Source organism: Aedes albopictus, chromosome 2 (genome assembly GCF_035046485.1).
Source record: "Aedes albopictus strain Foshan chromosome 2, AalbF5, whole genome shotgun sequence".
In the NCBI taxonomy this organism is placed as follows: Eukaryota; Metazoa; Arthropoda; class Insecta; order Diptera; family Culicidae; genus Aedes; species Aedes albopictus.
Window position 1 is genome coordinate 234,235,933 of NC_085137.1, and position 21,893 is coordinate 234,257,825.

The 21,893-nt window shown below is 40.5% G+C and overlaps 1 protein-coding gene across 6 annotated transcripts in view; it reads left to right on the top strand.

Annotated features, from left to right (window-relative positions):
- Positions 1-21,686, top strand: part of LOC109400994 (protein rolling stone) — a 228,371-nt gene extending 206,685 nt beyond the window's left edge. For all 6 annotated transcript variants that reach the window (XM_062851353.1, XM_062851352.1, XM_062851351.1 and 3 more), the window contains one exon: positions 20,248-21,686. In XM_062851353.1, coding sequence (XP_062707337.1) covers positions 20,248-20,533 — 286 coding nt within the window. In that variant the 3' untranslated portion in view covers positions 20,534-21,686. The remainder of the gene's footprint in view (positions 1-20,247) is intronic.
- The last annotated feature ends 207 nt before the right edge of the window (positions 21,687-21,893 follow it).

Below are 21,893 nucleotides of genomic sequence, written 5' to 3' on the forward strand. Positions count from 1 at the left end.
TGACCGGCATAAAAAAAGATCCACCATATAGTGATTACAGTTTCTAGTGAAAAATACATGCAAAAATGATGAAATATAACTTTCAATGAATGCACTACATCCAGTTTACATTGTTTTAGTAATCTGTGTTGAAAAAATATTGGTTTTTGAGGAATAAAATGATTTCTGATGAGATAGGGAAAATTGTTTAAAAATTGGGTATGACAGAAAAAAAAGATCCACTTAGCAATTAACCCCGAAACTTCAAAATTTCGCCAAATTTTCACACGTGTTGCTTCTTGGTTTATGCTGTTGTTATGTTTTTGACATGTGAAATTTATTTTGACATGAGTATTATCAATTTTAGGGTAATATGGGGTGAGTTTATTTTTCATAATTAATATAATTGGTAAAATATTTCCAAACTACAGAAGTTATCTGTAAGCAATAATGTATGCTATTAATCTACAATACAACAATAATTCAGCTTGCAGACATACAGGAACGGACTTTTTTGAACAATGTTTATGAGTATTGGTCGACTAATGCAAAGAAATGCACATGTTGTAAAGATTATTAAGGATTATATGATATTATTTGATACTATTTGAGAACTCAAAACACTCTGACGTTTGTTTATCGCAATGATCACCTCCATCTGCTTGTACTAAAGCTTGCTGGAGGTATATGCTATCTTATACACTTTGATAATTACAAAATTTCAATATATTGTAAGTGGTACAAACGGGTGTTCAATCATAATGTTAACTTGCAAAACCAACACAGATTACTAAAACAATGTAAAATGGATGTAGCGCTTTCATTGAAAGTTATATTTTATCATTTTTGCATGTATTTTTCACTAGAAACTGTAATCACTATATGGTGGATCTTTTTTTGTGCCGGTCACTGTATGTCTCTGAAACCCGTTGAAAATCCTCTGAAATATCTTGAAATGAAGCCGAAGTTCACCTAAAATCCTCTCGAACCCCATGTAAGGCATCTTAGATCCTTAGAAACCACCGAACACGTCGATAATTCTCTGAAACTCTCTGTGATGCTTTTAAAAAACCCCTCAGACTTCTGAAAACGCCCCTGAAACATGCTCCGATAATCGGTGTTCCCACGCCTCCGGTACGCGAGTTACCCGCATGACTCTTTCGCAGTTTTCAAAACCACTGGAACTCCAGGTCTATACTGCGAAGCTGTCTTTTCATACCCCCAACAACTTGATGCATGCTACAATCATGGTGCCATTTCCTGTATTCAAGGCAAACAATATTCATGCATCGAATCACTAAGGGCCCAGATTGCAATCTAGGTGAAGGAGGGGGATACTGAACGTTCCACAGTCAGAAATCCCCTGGGAGCCCCTGAAACTCCCCTGAGACACTGTAAAGCGTTTCTGAACCCCTCCAGGTACCTCCCTGAAACCCATAACCCCTAAATGTATGCTAGAGGATAGGGTAGAGCTGATGATAGAGGGTAAGATAAAGCGTTAGGGTAGGGCAGACGGTAGAGTTGAGGGTTAGGACAGAGCGCAAGGAAGAGAGTAATATTAAGGATAGAGTGTTATAGGGTAGGATAGAGAGTTATGGTAGAGAGTAGGATGAAGAAATTAAATGAGACAACTTTTTCTCGATATATCTTCACATACAAAAGGCAGACCATTTTACAAAATTACTTAACAACTCGGATTAATTGCTGATAAAATTCTAGGTAATTCTTGCAAAACTCTGTTAAAGATAAGGCATGGAAACTTCCAAATTATCTTGCAGAGGTAAGAAAAGACAGTCTAAGCTCAAATTCCATGACATAGACACCTATGACTCATTCCATCAGTTTTGTTTTTCGAAAAATCACTTTAATATCTCGAAATTTGAAACAGCTGGATGCACCTTAATTGCAATTTATCTCGAGCGTAGTCACGTGCACAGACTTAACTAAACCTGGACTCACAATCAGCCTAACAGTAAACGGTTATTGTATTTATATGTTGATTGCTGCGCGCATACATATTTGTTGTAGGTATATGTACAGTACACAGGAACGTGTTGTGGGGGGATGGCTTTGCACTGGCAGCCAGGGCTTGTTTGCCGACATTTGTTTACGGGTTAGTTTGGTGGGTGGTAGAATTTGCATAAACGTATAACTTTGTTCTTAAGGCTCATTGTATGACGGACTTGTTCACCGTGGGACTCGGCAGGGCAATTATTCTAAAGGTTTACAGTTTGTCGCATAAGTTTTCTTCGATGTACCTATATAACGTCCTAAGCAGTATGTTTTAATATGCTTTGAAGTGAACTTGTTCAGCATTCTCATCATAAATTTCGTTGTCGATCTACAATAAAGAGGAGAGTCTGTAACATGCAAACGATAAAATCTAATATCTGTATCAAAATATTGCAGTTTTGATTAACACAGAAAATACGATTCAGTTCAGCTCCGAGACTCTGTCGTTCAAGAAATAGTTCTTCTTAATATCACAGCGTCCTAACTGGAACAGAGCGTGCTTCTCAATTTCTATGTGATCTATGAGCACCTTCACAGTTGAGGGGGTCAGAAGCAAAGGGGTGTAAGTGAACAAAACCTAATTTTGAGATAATGGACGTTAACTTTGGCATCTTATACAAAAATCAACAACAATCGAAAAATTTCGGAATCGCCTCGAATATGCTACTATCAAGTATCTCCACCATTGGAGATGAACACAGACGTTATATACGTTGTTTTTCTTCGAATATGAAAATTGGATTTTTTGGGTTAATGACACTTACACCCCTTTACCACTAAACTATTGACTTACACTCCTTTGCCTCCAAACAAATCCTTCATAGGGTTGCAACTCTATATGTAGACTCAAGCGCTATTGACAAGATGACTTAGAAGAAATATTATTTGTTCCTTAATAAAAACACAGTTGGAAAAATAATCACATAAAAATAGCTTAAATAGCCTACTTTGACGTCAAAAGTCTGCCTTGGTAACCCTGATACGACAAAAAACCACAGAGTTTATTTTCTGTTTGCTTGTAATGTGAATTAAAATATACTTTTTATTATATATAAATACAAAATTGAGGAAAATGTACGCTACTGTCACATGTTTTTACTTTTAAGGACAAGGATGCTGGAGTATCAAGATGGCCGCCACACTGACTGGCCGCCTTTCATTCTACTCAAATTTCTTGAGCACAAATCTGAGAATCTATCAAATAACTTGATTTGAAACTGTTCCTTGCTGCTTGTTGTCTTATAGTGAACAAACACCAAATAGCATTTGCAGGCTATGCGATTGACGGGTCTCCAGAGTTGTGATCGAGAAAATGTGAGGCATAATGCGTTGTTTGGAAAGTTATCGCTGGTGGTCTTCATCTTAAACCAAGAATCGAGTATGGGCCATTGAGCCGTAATTCAAGACTTTTTTTTACTTATTCGTTCGGAGGGTTCGTTATTTCAAAACTTGAACAAATTTGGCAACTTTTAAGCTGCTTATTCATCGATCCAAAATAAAACAGAACGTTTGAGACTTTAAACCGATCTGGCGTAATCACGCACTTTCTCTTTTTTTCTGTATTAACGAGTTATTTACCCCTAGGCTAGTTCATCTCGCAACCATGCTTTACTTACCTTCTGAAGGAAGAACTCACATTTTGCGAGTTTTTCGGGAGTGGGATGTGATCCTATGTCTTCAGCGTGACCAGGGCCGAATCTAGGGAGGGGCCCACAAAAACCGTTTCTGCTTGCTAAACATTAACTTTATTTTTCATTTGGCTCAAGCACTGTTCAAAAACAAGGAAAAACTTTTTTGTTCATTGCATTTGTACCTCCGAGGGGCCTCCACGTGCGCTCCGGCCCCGGGCCCCCACAATCCTTAATCCGGGCCTAAGCGTGACAGTCACGTGCTTTAACCATCACACCAGATCCACTATACATGCACTTTTTTAGTTATACTGTGTACATGAATCCATGATTTTTTTTTTAATATCATATTGATTATTTTGTCAATTAGTATGTTTTTAGTTGAGTAAGAACCATTTCTCCTGTTTGTATCACTTTGATGTTTGATTACAGTTAGTAAAAAATATGCATATAAAAGTCTAAAAAAAGTATGAGGCATCAGAAATTGTGCGCCAGAATTCGACTACATTCCAAAATATTTAAACCATCGCTATCAACAATAACTTTAATGTTTATATAATAAGTAGAAACTAAGTTGAGAGGTCACTTTAAAAACATGCTACAGATGAATTGCAATTTCTACATTTATAAGAACATTTGGCACGTGCGTCGTGGGCCTATAACATGAGACATGATTCAAAACATATACAAAGGGATTATTGATACACATCGACTCATAGTGAAGTTTGATAGATTGATTTTTGAGAATCATTATAAATAAAGCATTGCACTTACACCTCTTTGCCTCCAAACAAATCTCCTCCATGGTTAAGCGTCATTTTTTCGTTCAGTGTGAAAACATGTTAAAACATTTTTAAAAATTACGGGTCTTTGGCAACAAACAAAGTTGATCTCGTAGAGTCACGTAGGATATGTATCTCAATTTTGATTTTTTGGTCACTTACACCCCTCTGCCTCTAACCCCCTCAGTTATTAATTGGGACACAAAGCTATCCTTTCCAATGACTTTTGATCAAAGTTTTCGCTACTAAAACTTAATTCTTTTTATTAAACTACTGAATGTGAGAATATCCCAAGTAACAATTTTGATTCTATCTGGTTTTATTTATTTTTATGATAGTTTTATGAAAGCATTGCGTAGTCTGATTGATTTTATAAGAGCACAACTATTCTTCAGCAATGTGTGGTTTTAAAAACATCTCCAAGAATACTTGGGGTTCAGCGCATAAAACCACAAACACAATAAGAACGGTTGACCTTATTGTCAGTTTTAAAAGGTTCTTGAAGTTATCTTCAATTAACTGTTCTTGAGCAAAAGTAACCGTTCTTGTGAGAACAAATTTGTAAAAAAAAATAATAAGCATCAGAATCTGATTGTGATCGATTGATTATTGCTGCCAAACAAGAACACTCGTTCAGAAAACCGGCTCTGTCGCGGCGCAGTGTTAAACTCCTCCAGTCTCAGCATCCGAAACGAGGATTGTTTGATAAACCAGAACGTCGATTCCCATGCAATAGATGATGAATTCGTTTTGCTGCAGACCATGAAAATCAACAACTACTTACCTGTGGGGAACGCCGGCCGGAGGAATCTGACACTGCACCGCATCAAGGCCGGTTCCCGGAGTGCTCCGGATGGCAGCGGTACCGGGCTGCTTATGTAATCTATCGAACTCTAATAACCGCCTCATAGTTTAACACAAGTCATCGCATTGCGATGCAATTAATTTGTTTGTTTACAATTTGATACATAAGATTCATGACGTTTTCGAGAATAAATAAATAAATAAATAATAAATCCGCATCAAGAGCGTCATAAATCGAACTACTCGTGAGTAACACTTGTTACCCTCGCATAAGTTGAAATAAATTTACATCGGTTTTTTGGCGTTCTTGGTGGAGATCAACCAGGCTTATAAATATAAACGTTATAAATCAGAGTATTCTTGAGTTACCCTTTTCACTCTTGCGTGAGTTAAAAGTAATTTGAGACAATCTTATGGTGATGTTGAATAAAACCACCGATAATTATGGACGTTTTCGACGAAATCGACGGAAGCCATGTTGAGAAAACTCATTAATATTGCATTCCTGACCTGAAATAATAGTTTTCATTATTTTATTACTCTATTATTATCGCAACGCGTTGCAATTTTTGGAAGTATCATGCAACATATATACAATGAATTTCGCTTGGCAGTGGACAACCTAGTTATAATAGGGAAATATTTCCAATTTGTGTTAGAAATTAATCCCAATTATAATATTGTATCATTTTCATGATGTTTTTACCGACTCAAATAAACGAATCATCCAACATGAAAGCTGCATCAGTGCTGCAGCAACATAAACATACAATTTTATGATCGTTTTATCGTTTACTTGAAGTGCACGGCAAGCAGAGATCAATTCGCCTTGAAGACATCTTGTGAAGTACAACAGGTTTTAAGAACATCTTATAATCAACTCTCCAAGACTACTATAGGATGGGCCTCTTTAGTCTTATGGCAGGTTTATAATTGAGTTGATACAGTGTTGCAGAGCAATTGGGTTTATATTCTGTTTTAAAAAACAGGTGTTGAAGAATTCTTCAAAAGCATTATAAAATTAATTTTGTTACTTGGGAATTCTTGCGGATTCTCGAACTACTATCGTTTTTTTTTAGAGTTACTAAATGTATTAAAGTATAAAACAAACCACGTTACGAGCTGTATAAATCTTCATAGTAATACGTAGAATGTGCTGGCGTATCACTTCTATAGATTTTTTTTTGTAAACCTAGCTGTCCAAAAATAGTTTAGTGCGATGCAAATGGCCCATTTTTTCTAACAGGGTTGAAGAAGATTAAAGGTCATCTGTTATTTTTTACCCGACAAATCAACCACAATGAATGCTGTAGCCACTCGGCTTCCGATGTTTTTCATATCAAGCTCAAATCCAACCTAATCCTATTAGAAGCGCAAGGCAAAACAACCGGTAAAAATCAGCGAGAAAAAAAAAACTTTCTGAAAGGTCTTCCCCGTGAGACGAACCGTCATAGTAACATAAAGTTGCTTTTTCTCTTCATTAATCCCGCGTTGCGGTGTAAACGCCCTCAACAATGCCCAAGGCGCTCATCCGCATCCGCATTGAATGGTAGCGGTCGTCGTCGTCGAAAGGAAAACTCAGTTTCCAGATAAACATCGTCCTCGGCGCAATCATCCGTTCTGTTCTACCTATTATTTCCTCAGGAGTGTCTGATTCCTCTGATTCGCTCTGAGGTGCATAATAGACGAAGGTGCGTTAATATCGCATGGTACATGTACATTAGGGTGGCTCACACTTATATGAAAAACAAAAATTTCGAAAAATGCCAAGTCTTACCTCCTCAATCAGTTGTTTTGGACTCCCAGAAGCTACGTTCAAAATTTGAGCAAAATCGGTTGAGCCTAAGGGGGCGCTCAAAACGCTTGAAATTTGTATGGGAAAACTTGGCCAAATGACGGGCAGAAATTTTAAGTTTTCGAATTTTGCCGCTAGGTGGCGCTGTAAGCGTTCAATAACCAAACCCTTTGGTATTATTGTAGGTGACTATATGTCAAACAACTTTGTCGAAGACCGCAAAGTAATCCAACGTCTGTGAAAGAAGTTGTACCCTAGGAAAAGTGAGGATAAACTTTATTGTTATTTTTCCAATACATGTAAAGGAATAATATCGATAATGAAATCTCAATACTTTGCCTCACTTTGCCTAGGGTCTTCGACAAAGTTCTCTGGCATATAGTAACCTACAATAATACCAAAAGGTTTGATTATTGAACGTTTACAGCGCCACCTAGCGGCAAAATTCGAAAACATATAATTTCTGCATACATTTGGCCAATTTTTCCCATACAAACTTCAAGCGTTTTGAGCACCCCCTTAGGCTCAACCGATTTTGCTCAAATTTCGAACGTAGCATGTGGGAGTTCAAATCAACTGATTTAGGAGGTGAGAGTTGGTATTTTTCGAAATTTTTGTTTTTCATATAAGTGTGGGCCACCCTACGCGTACACCAAAACAGCTGATTTTTGGACCAGTAATGCTACATTATATGTAGCTTATACCATAAAATTTTCATCAAAATCAATTAAGTATTGGTTGATATATAGATAGAACCATCGACCTACCTTTTTAAAATTTTGTACAAAGGCGCTCCATAGTAAATTTTCGGAAATTTAAAGTCAGTAAAGCACAATTTTGATTATAGAACTACTAATACTGCTCCGATTTTTATCAAAATTTTACAGTATAATACTATTATAAAAATATGTTCTTAGTAAAATTTTGAGCCATTTTGTATGAATACTTCCAAAGTTGTAGTAGTTTGAATATGATAAAAACTGATTGGGTGCCACTTGAGCAAATATAACTTTGTAACGGCTGGACCAAATTGAATGAAATTTTTACACAACATTTTGATATGCATACTTCACATACAGAAAAATTTCCATTGAAATCGGTTAAGTATCTCTGGCTCTATAAATAAAACAGTAAAAATGTGTTCTTATTTGTGAATCCTCTTTGCACAAAATTTTAAAATTGCAGATCTCAGGGTTCAACAATATCTCCGCAAATACTAGAACGATTTTGATGAAAATTTTATGGTATAAGCTACATATAATGTACCATTACTGATCCAAAAATCAGCTGTTTTGGTGTACGCAGTCTAAAGTTATGAAAAAAATTGTGTGACCAAAATTTGACTTGACTTGACAAAATTTGACAAAGTTTGACCACCTAAACAAATATAACTTTGTAACGGCTGGATCAAATTGACTGAAATTTTTACACAACATTTTGATATGTATACTTTACATGCACAAAAATTTTCATTGAAATTGGTTCAGTATTTCTGGCTCTATAAATAAAAGAGTAAAAATGTGTTCTTATTTTTTAATCCTTTTTGTACAAAATTTTAAAATTGCAGTTTTCAGGATTTACAATATCTCCGCAAATACTAAACCGATTTTGATGAAAATTTTATGGTATAAGCTACATATATTGTACCAATACTGGTCCAAAAGTCAGCTGTTTTGGTGTACGCAGTCTCAATTTATGAAACAAATTGTGTGACCAAATTTTGACCGTATCACCCTTTAAGTACTGAATCGTGTTCTAACATCAACAAATTTTTAATTTGAGCACTATTTTTTGTTTTAGAGCGATTTCATAGTTCCATAGGATTTCCAATGAAACGTGACGCTTATGCGTCCACTTTTAAGAATGTTACAAATTGGACATGCATTTTTTCAACAATTTTCGGAACAAACTACCTATTTTTATTTCCCCATATGATAGTACGAGTACCCCACGATACATGGTCATGGGCTGCAAAATCTTTATATTGCCAAAAATGCACATGGGACAATTATGCTTCCACCAGCAGTGTAGGCTACAAACGAAGACAAAACTTGTGTTGTTCAATAATCTGATTGACACAAACGTTGTTTTTTTTGCAGTAGCTGATAGCGCCTACGAGTTATGCAATCAAGCGAACTATGCCTCTTCACAGTATTCTTCAGACATTCCATTACTTTACGCCAGGCTTCCACGCACCAATGAGTGAACCCGTATGCCAAAAATACACTTTTCAACAACACTCCGACATTCGCATGAGCTAGTGCAGGCGCAGAGGACTTAAATAACGTCGGCAACAAGCGACTGAAGTAATTCAGAAACAAGAAACATGTACAGGGGATGGCCAAAATGTTTAGGATAGGCATTTTTTTTTCTCCCACAAAAAAATTCAACATGTTGTAACTTTTCATAGAGTACATAAAAAAAATCTCAAATTTTGACTCTTTATCAACCTATTATATGTGCATCATTGGTACAAATTTATTGACATTGATGTAAAAAAATTACATTTTTTCGAGAAAAATCCAAAAATTGTCAATCCATAACTTTTTCCAACGTTCAAAAAGTACCTTTGTTTAAATAGTTTGTGAAGCATTTGCATATTGTTAGTGTACGTTCAAAATTTTATTCAATTCGGTTCACTGGTTTCCGAGATATGACAGCTCAAAAATGAGTTGTCTAAAAAATAGTGTTTTTCCCGAACGGTTCTAACTTTGCGAAAGATTAATCAATCGAGCCCAAATTTGTACCAATGATGCACATATAATAGGTTGATAAAGAGTCAAAATTTGAGATTTATTGATGCACTCTATGGAAAGTTGTAGCATGTTGAACTTTTTTGTGAGAGAAAAAAAGTTGCCTATCCCAAACATTTTGGCCACCCCCTGTATGTCTATTATTCGTTGAAGGATCGTTTAGAAAATTCACAGATAGGCTCAGTGTACCAGTTATGGCTATAGTACCTCAAATTCGCCATAGTTGATTTTCAATCTTTAAAGATGCAAATCAACAAGAAAAAAATCGTGAACAACAGATCACGTTCACAAATGATGTTTACAATCATTCAAACTTTACAATTTGTTCAAATTATGATAGAAATAAATCATTTTCCTTAACTTTTTGGCCTCCTTGCATCCTATTTCGCCATAGTGTACCAGTTATGGCTAATCCCATAAGGAATGCATGTAAATAGTGCGAAGTGGAACCCAAATTAACAAATGTGTCCATAACTGGTACAGGGTTCCTATCATTGGCACACGCTGTAATAAATACTAAAAGTAGTGTTGGCTCCGTTTCTATATTTTTCCTGTAAAGTATGAAAACTAATCAATCATTTGACATATCGATGACATTTGTCAGTCTTCTTCTTAATTTTGTAGAAATATGTTTCCTTAGGTAGTGCGATAACTGGTACACGCACCCTACCTAATGGATTTTTTCAATTGCATATATATTCCTGGAATTGCTCTGAGGAAGCATTCATTAAGCTTCACGTACCCGACCCCCAACATCTCATTTTCAAAATGCTGGCTTTTCGTTAATTTTCATCCAACTGTTTTGAAGTCACCCTCAATCGATCATAAATTGGTGCAAGTTTATTACACCCAAGTGGCCATGCAATATCCGGAACCATTCCGGAGATATTCCGGATTGTACTGGGGTCAGGGAGGGTGCCGAATGGCTAAAAATGATTATCTCGTGTGTTATTGTGTTTGAACCATCGATTTTCAGCGGAATTTTCATTGCGAACAATAAAACACAACTGCGAAAAGCAGATTTGAATAAGTTGATCCATCCGGATCACTGTGACAGGTTCCGCGGGGGCTCATTGGGGTCACTTCTGGTTTTCGTCCAAAACACGTCGTGCGACATATCAAACTTCATGATTTCGAAAACGATACCCTGAAGTCTGTATCAACTAATATGGCCACCCCGGAATATCTAGCATAGGTTCCACGGGGGTGACATCGGGGGCATTTCTGGTTTGCAACTAAAACATGCCGTGCGACTTCATGTTTTCAAGAGAATGGGGCTGAAAAAATTTACTGAAGTATGAAGCAACTGATATGGCCGCTCCGGAACACCTGATACAGGTTCCGCGAGGGCCTCTCAAATACAATAACACACGAAATAATCACTTTTGGTCATTTGGCAAAACAGAAAACTCCCCCACCCCCTGACCCCAGTACAATCCAGAATATTTCCGGAATGGCTCCGGATATTACATGGCCACATGAGTGTAATAAACTTGCATCAATTTATGATCGATTAAGGGCGACTTCAGAAAAATCGGATGAAAATTGACGAAATGCCAGCACGGGTATGTGAAGGTTAAGTACGTCACGCTAAAATTAGAAATTTTTGATCTTCTCTCCTCCCTTCGTACGGGTTTTCCTATACTTAATACATTGCTTGTCACACTTTCACAAGCCCCCCTAGGACCGTGACGTACTTAATGGATGGCCCCTGATTAGGTTACATTAAAGGATTTCCCTTAGCCATTAAATTCAGCCTGGAACTTTTTCATACCTGAAATGTCTTAAATCTTTTCGTAAGATCGCCAAAAGATCTCATGGAACGAAATAAGCCCACTCATGCTGGAAGATTATAAGTATTGGGAAGTCTTCAAACATCCTATTACGAAATTTGTCCACATGTATTCATATTCATAAATCTGGCGTCCATCCAACCTTAAAGTCATTCACGACCCAAGCCCCTTTTGGTTCTCTCCAGTGTAAAATCGCCTTACTAGGGGAATAATAAATGAGGAGTGCCTGATTCACGTTCATTGGTAAATTATATTAAAAAAGAAACAAATATATGTTTTTTTTTCCTCCCCTGTTGGGGAAATTAAGCCACTGCGTCCAATAGGCTGAACTTTTGTGGCATGTCCCGTTTTGATATTCGCATCTAGCCAGCTAATTACCATGTGTCAAGTAATCAGCTACTGCCACGACGCGTCGTCTCCCAGTCAGGTGCAATGGAATTGATAAACTCCAAGACCTTCCCAGGTTTTGCAGACCAGATTCACTGGGTTGCAAGCAACCACTATTTAGAAATCTTTGCCTGCGCGTGTATATAGCACCACAACTGCAAAGCAGATGTTCCGAGGTTTCACGTTCCGTATTACAGAAACGACAGATATCACTCTGAATATGGCCAATATTTTTCAAGTGATACCTGCTCGGGCAGTGTCCAGTTACTAGGCCAGTGTATGTACATAGAGCTCTCTTGTTGAGATCTAAGAGCTTTTTGGTTTTATAAACATTTGGTGTTATAAATCGTTTTGACTGATTGCAATTTTTGACGTCCATCCAATTGGATATCACCCTCTGCTCAGCCCAGCGTTTCAGGTCCATTTTAATTGTACAGTTTGACATACCACAGAATGGTTCTGGGCCAGCAAACTGTAAATTTGGAACCACTTTTAGCAAGCTCGTCTGCCATTTCATTTCCTTCAATGCCACAGTGACCTGGAACCCAGTATAAGTTTACTGAATTCCCTTGGCCTGCGCAGTGAAAGAATGCATTCCCAGACAAACTTTGAAGTACATTTGTAAGCGCACAATGCTTTTAGTGCAGCTTGACTATCTGAGAAAATACAAATATTTGCATATCTGTATTTTCTCTCAAGGCAGATATTTGCGCAATTCAAAATAGCAAGAATCTCTGCTTGAAACACCGTAGGATAGTGTCCCATCGCCACTGAAATTTGTATACCAGGGCCGTAGATTCCTGCTCGCGTTTTTATTCCAACTTTTGAGCCATCTGTAAAGAATTTGATTGACCCTTGACAAACAGTGGGACCTCCGACTTCCCAATCTGCACGAGTTGTTTCGTGCAACTTGTAAGGAACATCATGGTTCTCCACAGGTTTCATCCAGTCTTCAATCATTTTCATTACTGGCCTATTTTGAAAGTATTGTGAAATGCTCAGGTGACCTACAAGATCACCTGGCATAAACTTTTCAACTCGTTCAAGTCTCAGCAATTCCTTTTCTGCTTCTAATTGCACGTACTCGTGCAAAGGTAGCAGATTGAGAATCGCGTCTAAAGCTTTTGATGGTGTGCTTCGCATCGCTCCTGTAACAGCAATGGACGCAAGACGTTGAATTTTCGCAAGCTTTGATTGCGTGGTAGCCTCTCTTGTTTTTGGCCACCAGACAAACGAAGCATACGTCACTTTTGGGCGGATTATGGCAGTATAAATCCACATTATCATTTTTGGTTTCAAGCCCCACTTCCTGCCAATAGTTTTGGAGCATAACCAGAACGCCCTACAGTTTTGCCATACAGTGAATATGCATAAAAATAGAGAAGATTTTTCTGAACACATCTTCCAAAGACACCTATATGCTAAAATGTCATCTAGCGGCTCTAAGAGGTTTTGATCGTCTTTTTTCAGAATGATCCCACTGTGCGTCGTTTTAAGTGAAGGCAATGAAATCAATCCTATTTTGGTCGTTGCTGCTCCGCTGGAGAAAAAAGAATACAAGTACATCACGGCCAAATCACGGCAGACTAGGAAGAACTTGGTAAGATCTTTCTAATTAAGAAACGCCATTTTATTCGTACATGGGATATTTACCATACCAAATACGCGCCAGAAACAAAAATGCAAATTTTTGATTCAGGAAGTGTTAATGCATTTCAGATATCCAATTGATATCCGGATGCATCAATGCGGGGCTTACTGTTTCAGAAAACGACCTCAAGATGTACGTGGAAGCCCTGTCATACTTGGAATGGGTCGTTGGACGTGCAGTAGAGCTATCACATTCCATCTCCAGGACTAAAAGTGATTGCGTCTATGGATAAAAGTAAAAAATAGGTGCAGACATTTTTCTTCCATAAAAGCACTGCCGGTCAGTGGGAGATGGATTGTACATACATACATACATACATAACCAGAACGCACTTGTTGCCTTACCGATCACGGACTCAATTTGAGCATTCCAGTTCAGTTTAGCATCCAGTATCAAACCTAAGTATTTGACTCGATCACTAGGATGAATTTGTATCCCTCCAAGCCGAAAAGCTTTTACGTTGATCTTCCTTCTCCTAGTGAAAGGGACAATTACGACTTTTGACGGGTTGATGCTAAGGCCCTCCTTAATACACCATGAATGTGTATAGTTTAGAGCCCTTTGCATTCTTTCCGAAACAGTTTCGTCATACTTTCCTCTCACTATTATGACCATATCGTCTGCAAAGCCCACAACTTCGAAACCTTTTTCCTTCAAGCTTCTTAGAAGATCGTCTACAACCAAGGACCACATTAGTGGTGAGAGGACTCCTCCTTGAGGGCAACCTTTCGTTGCCCTTACTGTTATAGAAGAACTTTCCAGCTCAGAGGTGATTTCTCTTTTTGCAAGCACAGTATAAATCCAATGTATGATACATTTGTCGAAGTTTTTGTTCTCCATGGCACGCTTCATAGATGAATAGGAGGCATTATCAAATGCTCCTTCTATGTCTAAAAAGGCGCATAGAGCTATTTCTTTTGCTGAAAACGTTTTTTCCACCTTTGTTACTAGCGAATGAAGTGCCATAACCGTTGACTTACCAGATTGGTAAGCAAACTGGAAGTCAGATAGGGGATGGTCTTTTATGTAAGAAGAATTGATAAAATCCTTCAAAACCTTTTCCATAGTCTTCAACAAAACTGAAGAAAGACTAATTGGCCTGTATGCTTTAGGATGCGTCTTGTCTCGCTTCCCCTTTTTTGGTATGAAGATAACTTTTACAAGTCTCCATTTTGATGGAACGTAATTCAATCTTAAACTAGCCTTGAACATCTCAATTAGTGGTGGAATCAACACCGCTTTTCCATTTTGAATCAGTGCTGGAAATATTCCATCAACTCCTGCAGATTTAAAAGGCTGAAATGATCTAATTGCATTTTCCACTCTGGCCTTCGTGAAGATTTCATCAGCTAAATCTGAGGCGGTGTTGATTGTACTAGTTGACTCCGAAGAGTTTATACTAGGACATCCTTCACCTTCCAGAGATATAGTATCATTGGAATCCACACTTAGAACCGAACCTGGAAAATAAGTTTCCATCATTAAATCCAAAGTTTCACGAGGAGTTTTGGTAAAAGCTCCGTCGTCGCGCTTCAGGTTTCCCAATTCATTTGAATGATCTTTTGCAAGCGTTTTCTGTAGTCTTGCAACTACAGGAGTGCTGTTTATGTTTTCACATGTCAGCATCCAAGATTTTCTTTTCGATTTTCGTATTTCGTTGTTGTAATCAGTCAGGGCTTTCCTGTACTGAGTCCAATCTCCCGTTTGTTTCGCTCTATTGAACATTTTACGAGAAAATTTTCTAAGGCGATCCAGTTTTAAGTTCCACCATGGCACGTCTCTAGTAGAAGACGATTGTATGGTGGGACAACTTCCGTTAAAGGAATTGATGATACTTTCATTTACCCTTTGAGAAAATGATTCCAACTTTTGGGTTGAATCAATAGTTTCTCCCATTGTAAATGAATGCGTATTCAACAATTCTACATATTGATCCCAGTTTGTCTCCTGGGATTTCTAAATGCGGTTCTAGAATAATCTCCACCACTCCAATTGAAGATTATGTGTTTATGATCTGATAGAGAAATCTCATCTGACACGTGCCAGTTTGTGATCTTGTCAAAGATTGCAGTGTTAGATCCAAGACTTCTTGTCTGATTACATTTGAGAAAGTAGGTTTATCACCATTATTGCAAATGTCTATATTGTTCGAAGACAGATACTCTAATAGTGACTCACCTCGACTGTTAATATCCGTACTACCCCAAACCGTGTGATGTGCATTGGCGTCACAGCCAATGATAAACGATTTGTTGTTTTCTTTACAGAACAGACCATGGCTCTTGAACAAGCGCCACTTCCAGTCCTTCTTTTTTAAACCTTCGACTTAACACAGCAGAAGCACCTTTTGCGTGATGAAGGTGTACCTGTACGAACTTAATTCCTATCATAAAAAAAAAAATCATTTACCCACTTTTATTAAGCCTCGGAATTGAGACGTAAGAAAAGTGACCGATTATCCCGGAGACAAATAAGGTCCACTGCGTCATTGCTCCGTTTAACAGAGTAAGGGCAGCATACTGTGGAGGGTGCCCTGGTACTCCAGAGGCTCCGTTCACGGTTAAGTATTTATAAGACCCCCCTAACCATTCATTCCTAGGCACGGTACGCTTAACACCATGAATTAGGGGTCGCTTGTTTGGTGGACTTTTACCACCGGATTAGGCAATCCGTAGTGATATTCTTAGCCAGTTGAGGAAACTGCTACCGCCACTACACGGCTATCTAGGCTGATCGGGAATAGAAATTAATATTGATGATCAACTTCTTTAGAGCCCGAACAGCCGGCAATATATGGTTTGTCAAGTGATTCATGATTTTATTCACGATTAGAGGCTTAAGATGTGGTTCTTTAAAATAAGCAAATTACTAGATGGATGAAAGGGGGTGGAAGCTCAGGTAAAATATTATCTCCTGGGCGCCCATTAAAAACACCACCCCCGGCGAAGACTGGCGCTCGAGCCTAGCTATTTAGCACTGCACTGTAGTTGGAGGAAATGCCAATGCAGAACCCGTAGCTTCCGGGAAGGTAAGCCCAGCTCCCTGGGTTAGTGGGTTGGTGTCAGGCCCTGCGAGCCAGCCGTAAAAAAGACTAGCACCGGAAAATCAACAAGAGAAGAATGCGAACCGATACCAATGGCGACGACCACAGCGACGAAAAGGGACTTGCGATTGGAAGCTCGGTACGTGGAACTGCAGATCTCTCAACTTCATCGGGAGCACCCGCATACTCGCCGATATACTGAAGGACCGCGGGTTCGGAATCGTAGCGCTGCAGGAGGTGTGTTGGACAGGATCTATGGTGTGAACGTTTAGAGGTAATCATACCATCTACCAGAGTTGCGGCAACACACGTGAGCTGGGAACAGCTTTTATAGTGATGGGCGACATGCAGAGGCGCGTGATCGGTTGGTGGCCGATCGACGAAAGAATGTGCAGGTTGAGGATCAAGGGCCGATTCTTCAACATTAGCATAATAAACGTGCACAGCCCTCACTCCGGAAGCACTGATGATGACAAAGACGCATTTTACGCGCAGCTCGAACGCGAGTACGACCGCTGCCCAAACCACGACGTCAAGATCATCATAGGGGATCTAAACGCTCAGGTAGGCGAGGAGGAGGAATTCAGACCGACGATTGGAAAGTTCAGCGCCCACCAGCTGACGAACGAAAATGGCCTACGCCTCATCGATTTCGCCGCCTCCAAGAACATGGCCATTCGTAGCACCTTCTTCCAGCACAGCCTCCCTTATCGTTACACCTGGAGATCACCACAACAAACGGAATCGCAAATCGACCACGTTCTGATTGATGGACGGCACTTCTCCGACATTATCGACGTCAGGACCTATCGTGGCGCTAATATCGACTCCGATCACTACCTGGTGATGGTTAAACTGCGCCCAAAACTCTCCGTTATTAACAACGTACATTACCGGCGGCCGCCCCGGTACGATCTAGAGCGACTGAAGCAACCGAATGTCGCCACCGCATACGCGCAGAATCTCGAGGCAGCGTTGCCGGACGAGGGTGTGCTCGATGTGGCCCCTCTAGAGGACTGCTGGAGTACAATCAAAGCAGCCATCAACAACGCAGCCGAGAGCACTATCGGGTACGTAGAACGGAGTCGACGAAACGATTGGTTCGACGAGGAGTGCAGAGCGGTTCTGGAGGAGAAGGATGCAGCGCGGGCGGTAATGCTGCAGCATGGAACCCGACAGAATGTGGAGCGATACAGACAGAAGCGGAAGCAGCAGACCCGTCTCTTCCGGGAGAAAAAGCGCCGCCTGGAAGAAGCGGAGTGCGAGGAAATGGAACTGCTGTGCCGTTCACAGGAAACACGCAAGTTCTACCAGAAGCTCAACGCATCCCGCAAAGGCTACGTGCCGCAAGCCGAAATCTGCAGGGATAAGGACGGGCGCCTCCTGACGGACAAACGTGAGGTGATCGAAAGGTGGAAGCAGCACTTCGACGAGCACCTGAATGGCGAAGAGAATGTAGGCACGGAGGACCAAGGCAGCGGAGGAAATGACTATGTTGGTGCAGCAGAGGACGGGAACGAACCAACTCCCACGCTGAGGGAAGTTAAGGATGCCATCCACCAGCTCAAAAACAACAAAGCGGCTGGTAAGGACGGTATCGCAGCGGAACTCATCAAGATGGGCCCGGAAAAGTTGGCCACCTGTCTGCACCAGTTAGTTGTCAAGATCTGGGATACCGAACAGCTACCGGAGGAGTGGAAGGAAGGGATAATCTGTCCCATCCTCAAGAAAGGCGACAAGTTAATGTGTGAGAACTTTCGAGCGATCACCATTTTGAATGCCGCCTACAAAGTGCTATCCCAGATCATCTTCCGTCGTCTTTCACCTAAAGTAAATGAGTTCGTGGGAAGTTACCAAGCCGGTTTCATCGACGGCCGGTCGACAACGGACCAGATCTTCACCGTACGGCAAATCCTCCAGAAATGCCGTGAATACCAGGTCCCAACGCATCACCTGTTCATCGACTTCAAAGCGGCATACGACAGTATCGACCGCACAGAGCTATGGAAAATTATGGACGAGAACAGCTTTCCCGGGAAGCTGACTAGACTGATAAGAGCAACGATGGACGGTGTGCAGAACAGCGTAAGGATTTCGGGTGAACTATCCAGTTCATCTGAATCTCGACGGGGACTACGACAAGGTGATGGACTTTCCTGCCTACTATTCAACATCGCCCTGGAAGGTGTTATGCGACGAGCCGGGCTCAACAGCCGGGGTACGATCTTCACGAAATCCAGCCAATTTGTATGTTTTGCGGATGACATGGATATTATTGCTAGGACATTTGGAACGGTGGCAGAACAATACACCCGCCTGAAACGTGAAGCAGCAAAGGTCGGACTGGTGGTGAATGCGGCTAAGACAAAGTACATGCTGGTAGGTGTGACTGAGCGAGACAGGACAAGCCTTGGCAGCAATGTTACGATAGACGGGGATACTTTCGAGGTGGTAGAAGAATTCGCCTACCTCGGTTCCTTGCTAACGGCTGACAATAACGTGAGCCGTGAAATACGAAGGCGCATCATCAGTGGAAGTCGTGCCTATTATGGGCTCCAGAAGAAACTGCGGTAAAAAAGATTCACCCCCGCACAAATGTACCATGTACAAGACGTTAATAAGACCGGTGGTTCTCTACGGGCACGAGACGTGGACGATGCTCGAGGAGGACATGCAAGCACTCGGAGTTTTCGAGCGACGGGTGCTAAGGACGATCTTCGGCGGCGTGCAGGAGAACGGTGTGTGGCGGAGAAGGATGAACCACGAGCTCGCTGCACTTTATGGCGAACCCAGCATCCAGAAGGTAGCCAAAGCCGGAAGGATACGGTGGGCAGGGCATGTTGCAAGAATGCCGGACAACAACCCTGCAAAGTTGGTGTTTGCTAACCATCCGGTTGGCACAAGAAGGCGTGGAGCGCAGAGAGCACGATGGGCGGACCAGGTGGAGCGTGATCTGGTGAGTGTTGGGCGTGACCGAGGATGGAGAGCTGCAGCTGCAAATCGAGTATTATGGCGGCAAATTGTTGATTCAGTATTATCATGAATTTGATGTTAACTAAATAAATGAATGAATAGATGGATGAAACTGACCGCACAGCCTCAATAAATTCCAACGGATATTAGAAAATCCCTCTATGGATTACATGAGATTTTTCTCTAGAAATCCCTTCGGGGGATGCTCTATGCCTTCATGAGTAAAAATGGTTCAGAAACAAGTGTAAACTGAGAGTAATCTCATTAGATAAGTAGTGCTAAAAAAATATCCTTTTGCAAATCGGCGACTATCTATAGCTATTTCCAACTATATTCCTGGAACGTGTACCTTTAAAAATGCCGATGATTATAATATCATTAAATGAGCATTGCTTCCAATTAACGATGGTTGATTCTACGCGATGTGTACACTCTGAGTGGGAGACGCATATACAGCATATCTTACTATTTCTAAAGAAAAAAAAACTAGTCAAACAAACGGACGTCCACCTGGTTACGCCCCAAGGGCAGCGAAATATTTGTCTTCCTGAGTGCTAGTCATACAGGGATACTTACGCGCGGCCAGCCTCACTGACATCATCGTCCTTATCTTCCATTTCCCGTTCTCTCTCCCTTTCTTCACCAGGCACAACGAGAGCAGTATCTACCGGATGCTCGACTGGCAGAAGCCGGGCAAGTCGATTGTGGTATGTGTACTGGGAGTCTTTTTCGTGTTTGTCATCCACTTCCTGTGCTACTGCATGTACTGCCTGAGGGTGTGGCTGTACGCTCGGTTCTGCCTGCCGGAGCCGATCCGAAATGGGTCCCGCAATGGCGAGAAGATTAGCTGCATTACCAGAAGCCTCTCGACGATGGAGGAATCCCAGCGGGAGCAGTTCCTCAACCCATCGACCGTCATCGATCTCAAGTGATACGAGGAGGGGGGCCAGCATCAACAGCAGCAACAACAACAACCGCAGCCGCAACCCTCTGGCTCTGGTTCCAGCTCCGCCTACCGGGCCGGAGGCAACGATCCTTCGGCCCAACCACTGAAGCATCACAAGCAACAACAACAGCAACAGCAGTATCATCACCAGGAGCCACACCAGTCATTCACGTGCGCTCGTTAGCTCAAGTAAATTATAATAACCTTTTCAAGAGTCATTGTTCGATAGTATAGCATCGTTCGGAAGGAGAAATTATCCTTCAGATGTTTGATTAAAATTAATAAGAGGGGGTAATTTAAACTCTAAAAAAACACAATAACCTAACAGACGACGAAAACGGAGTGGGAGAGAGGGTTGTTTAGTGCAGTAACAAATTGTGTAAATTGGTAACAAAAATTTTAAGTAGGTGGATAGCTCTGGAGGTGAGTTTTTTTGTATACAACAGTTTTAAAACCACACAGAAAGTTTAACAAAAAAAAGAAATTATTAATCGACTGTTAAGATGCATGAAGGAATGCGGTAGAATCATTGATATATAAGAATTCTATATATTACCACAATTAGCAAACTGGTCGGTGTGATTGATGATGTAGTTTTCGATCTCAGGATATGGAAACGTTTGGCATTTAAACATCAAGTGATATAACTACATGTTCCTATTTCTGCAGTGAAGCTCTCTGATCACAGTATTATCTTTAGTTTTAACGTTAGTGGAATGAAATCATGGCAGATGATTAAAAGTCCAATATTTTATGATTCTCTTAGAAAGACTATTATTTTTTATTGTGTTGACGGTTTTCCAAAAACTTTTAGTACACAGGGTCAAATATTTGTCCAATAAGAAACCAATGCTCAAACATGTTGTTTGACTTGATCAAATTTTCATTAGTGTCAAACTCATGTTGTTTCTTGAGCTCTTTCCTTGTCCTGTGTACTTCAGCCCATACAAATACACACAATATACACTGCTGAATTATTTATACAAGTTGTCTTAGTTTTCGTAATTTTATTTTCCATCATACATAGCTGCGTAAGGGTTTCGGGCGATCTGTTTAGTTCGTCCGAATCTCGCCGGGGACTGCGACAAGGTGGTGAACTCTCATGCCTGATGTTCAATATCGCCACGGAAGGTGTAAGGCGCCATCCACAAATTACGTAACGCTCTAGGGGGAGGGGGGAGTATGGCTGAGCGTTACGGTCCATACAAAAATTTTGGGATTTTCATACAAAAAAGCGTTACGGAGGGGGGAGGGGGGGTTTAAAAATGTCGATTTTAACGTTACGTAATAAATGGATGCTGCCTAATGCGACGAGCCGGGCTCAACAGAAGGGGCACGATTTTCAT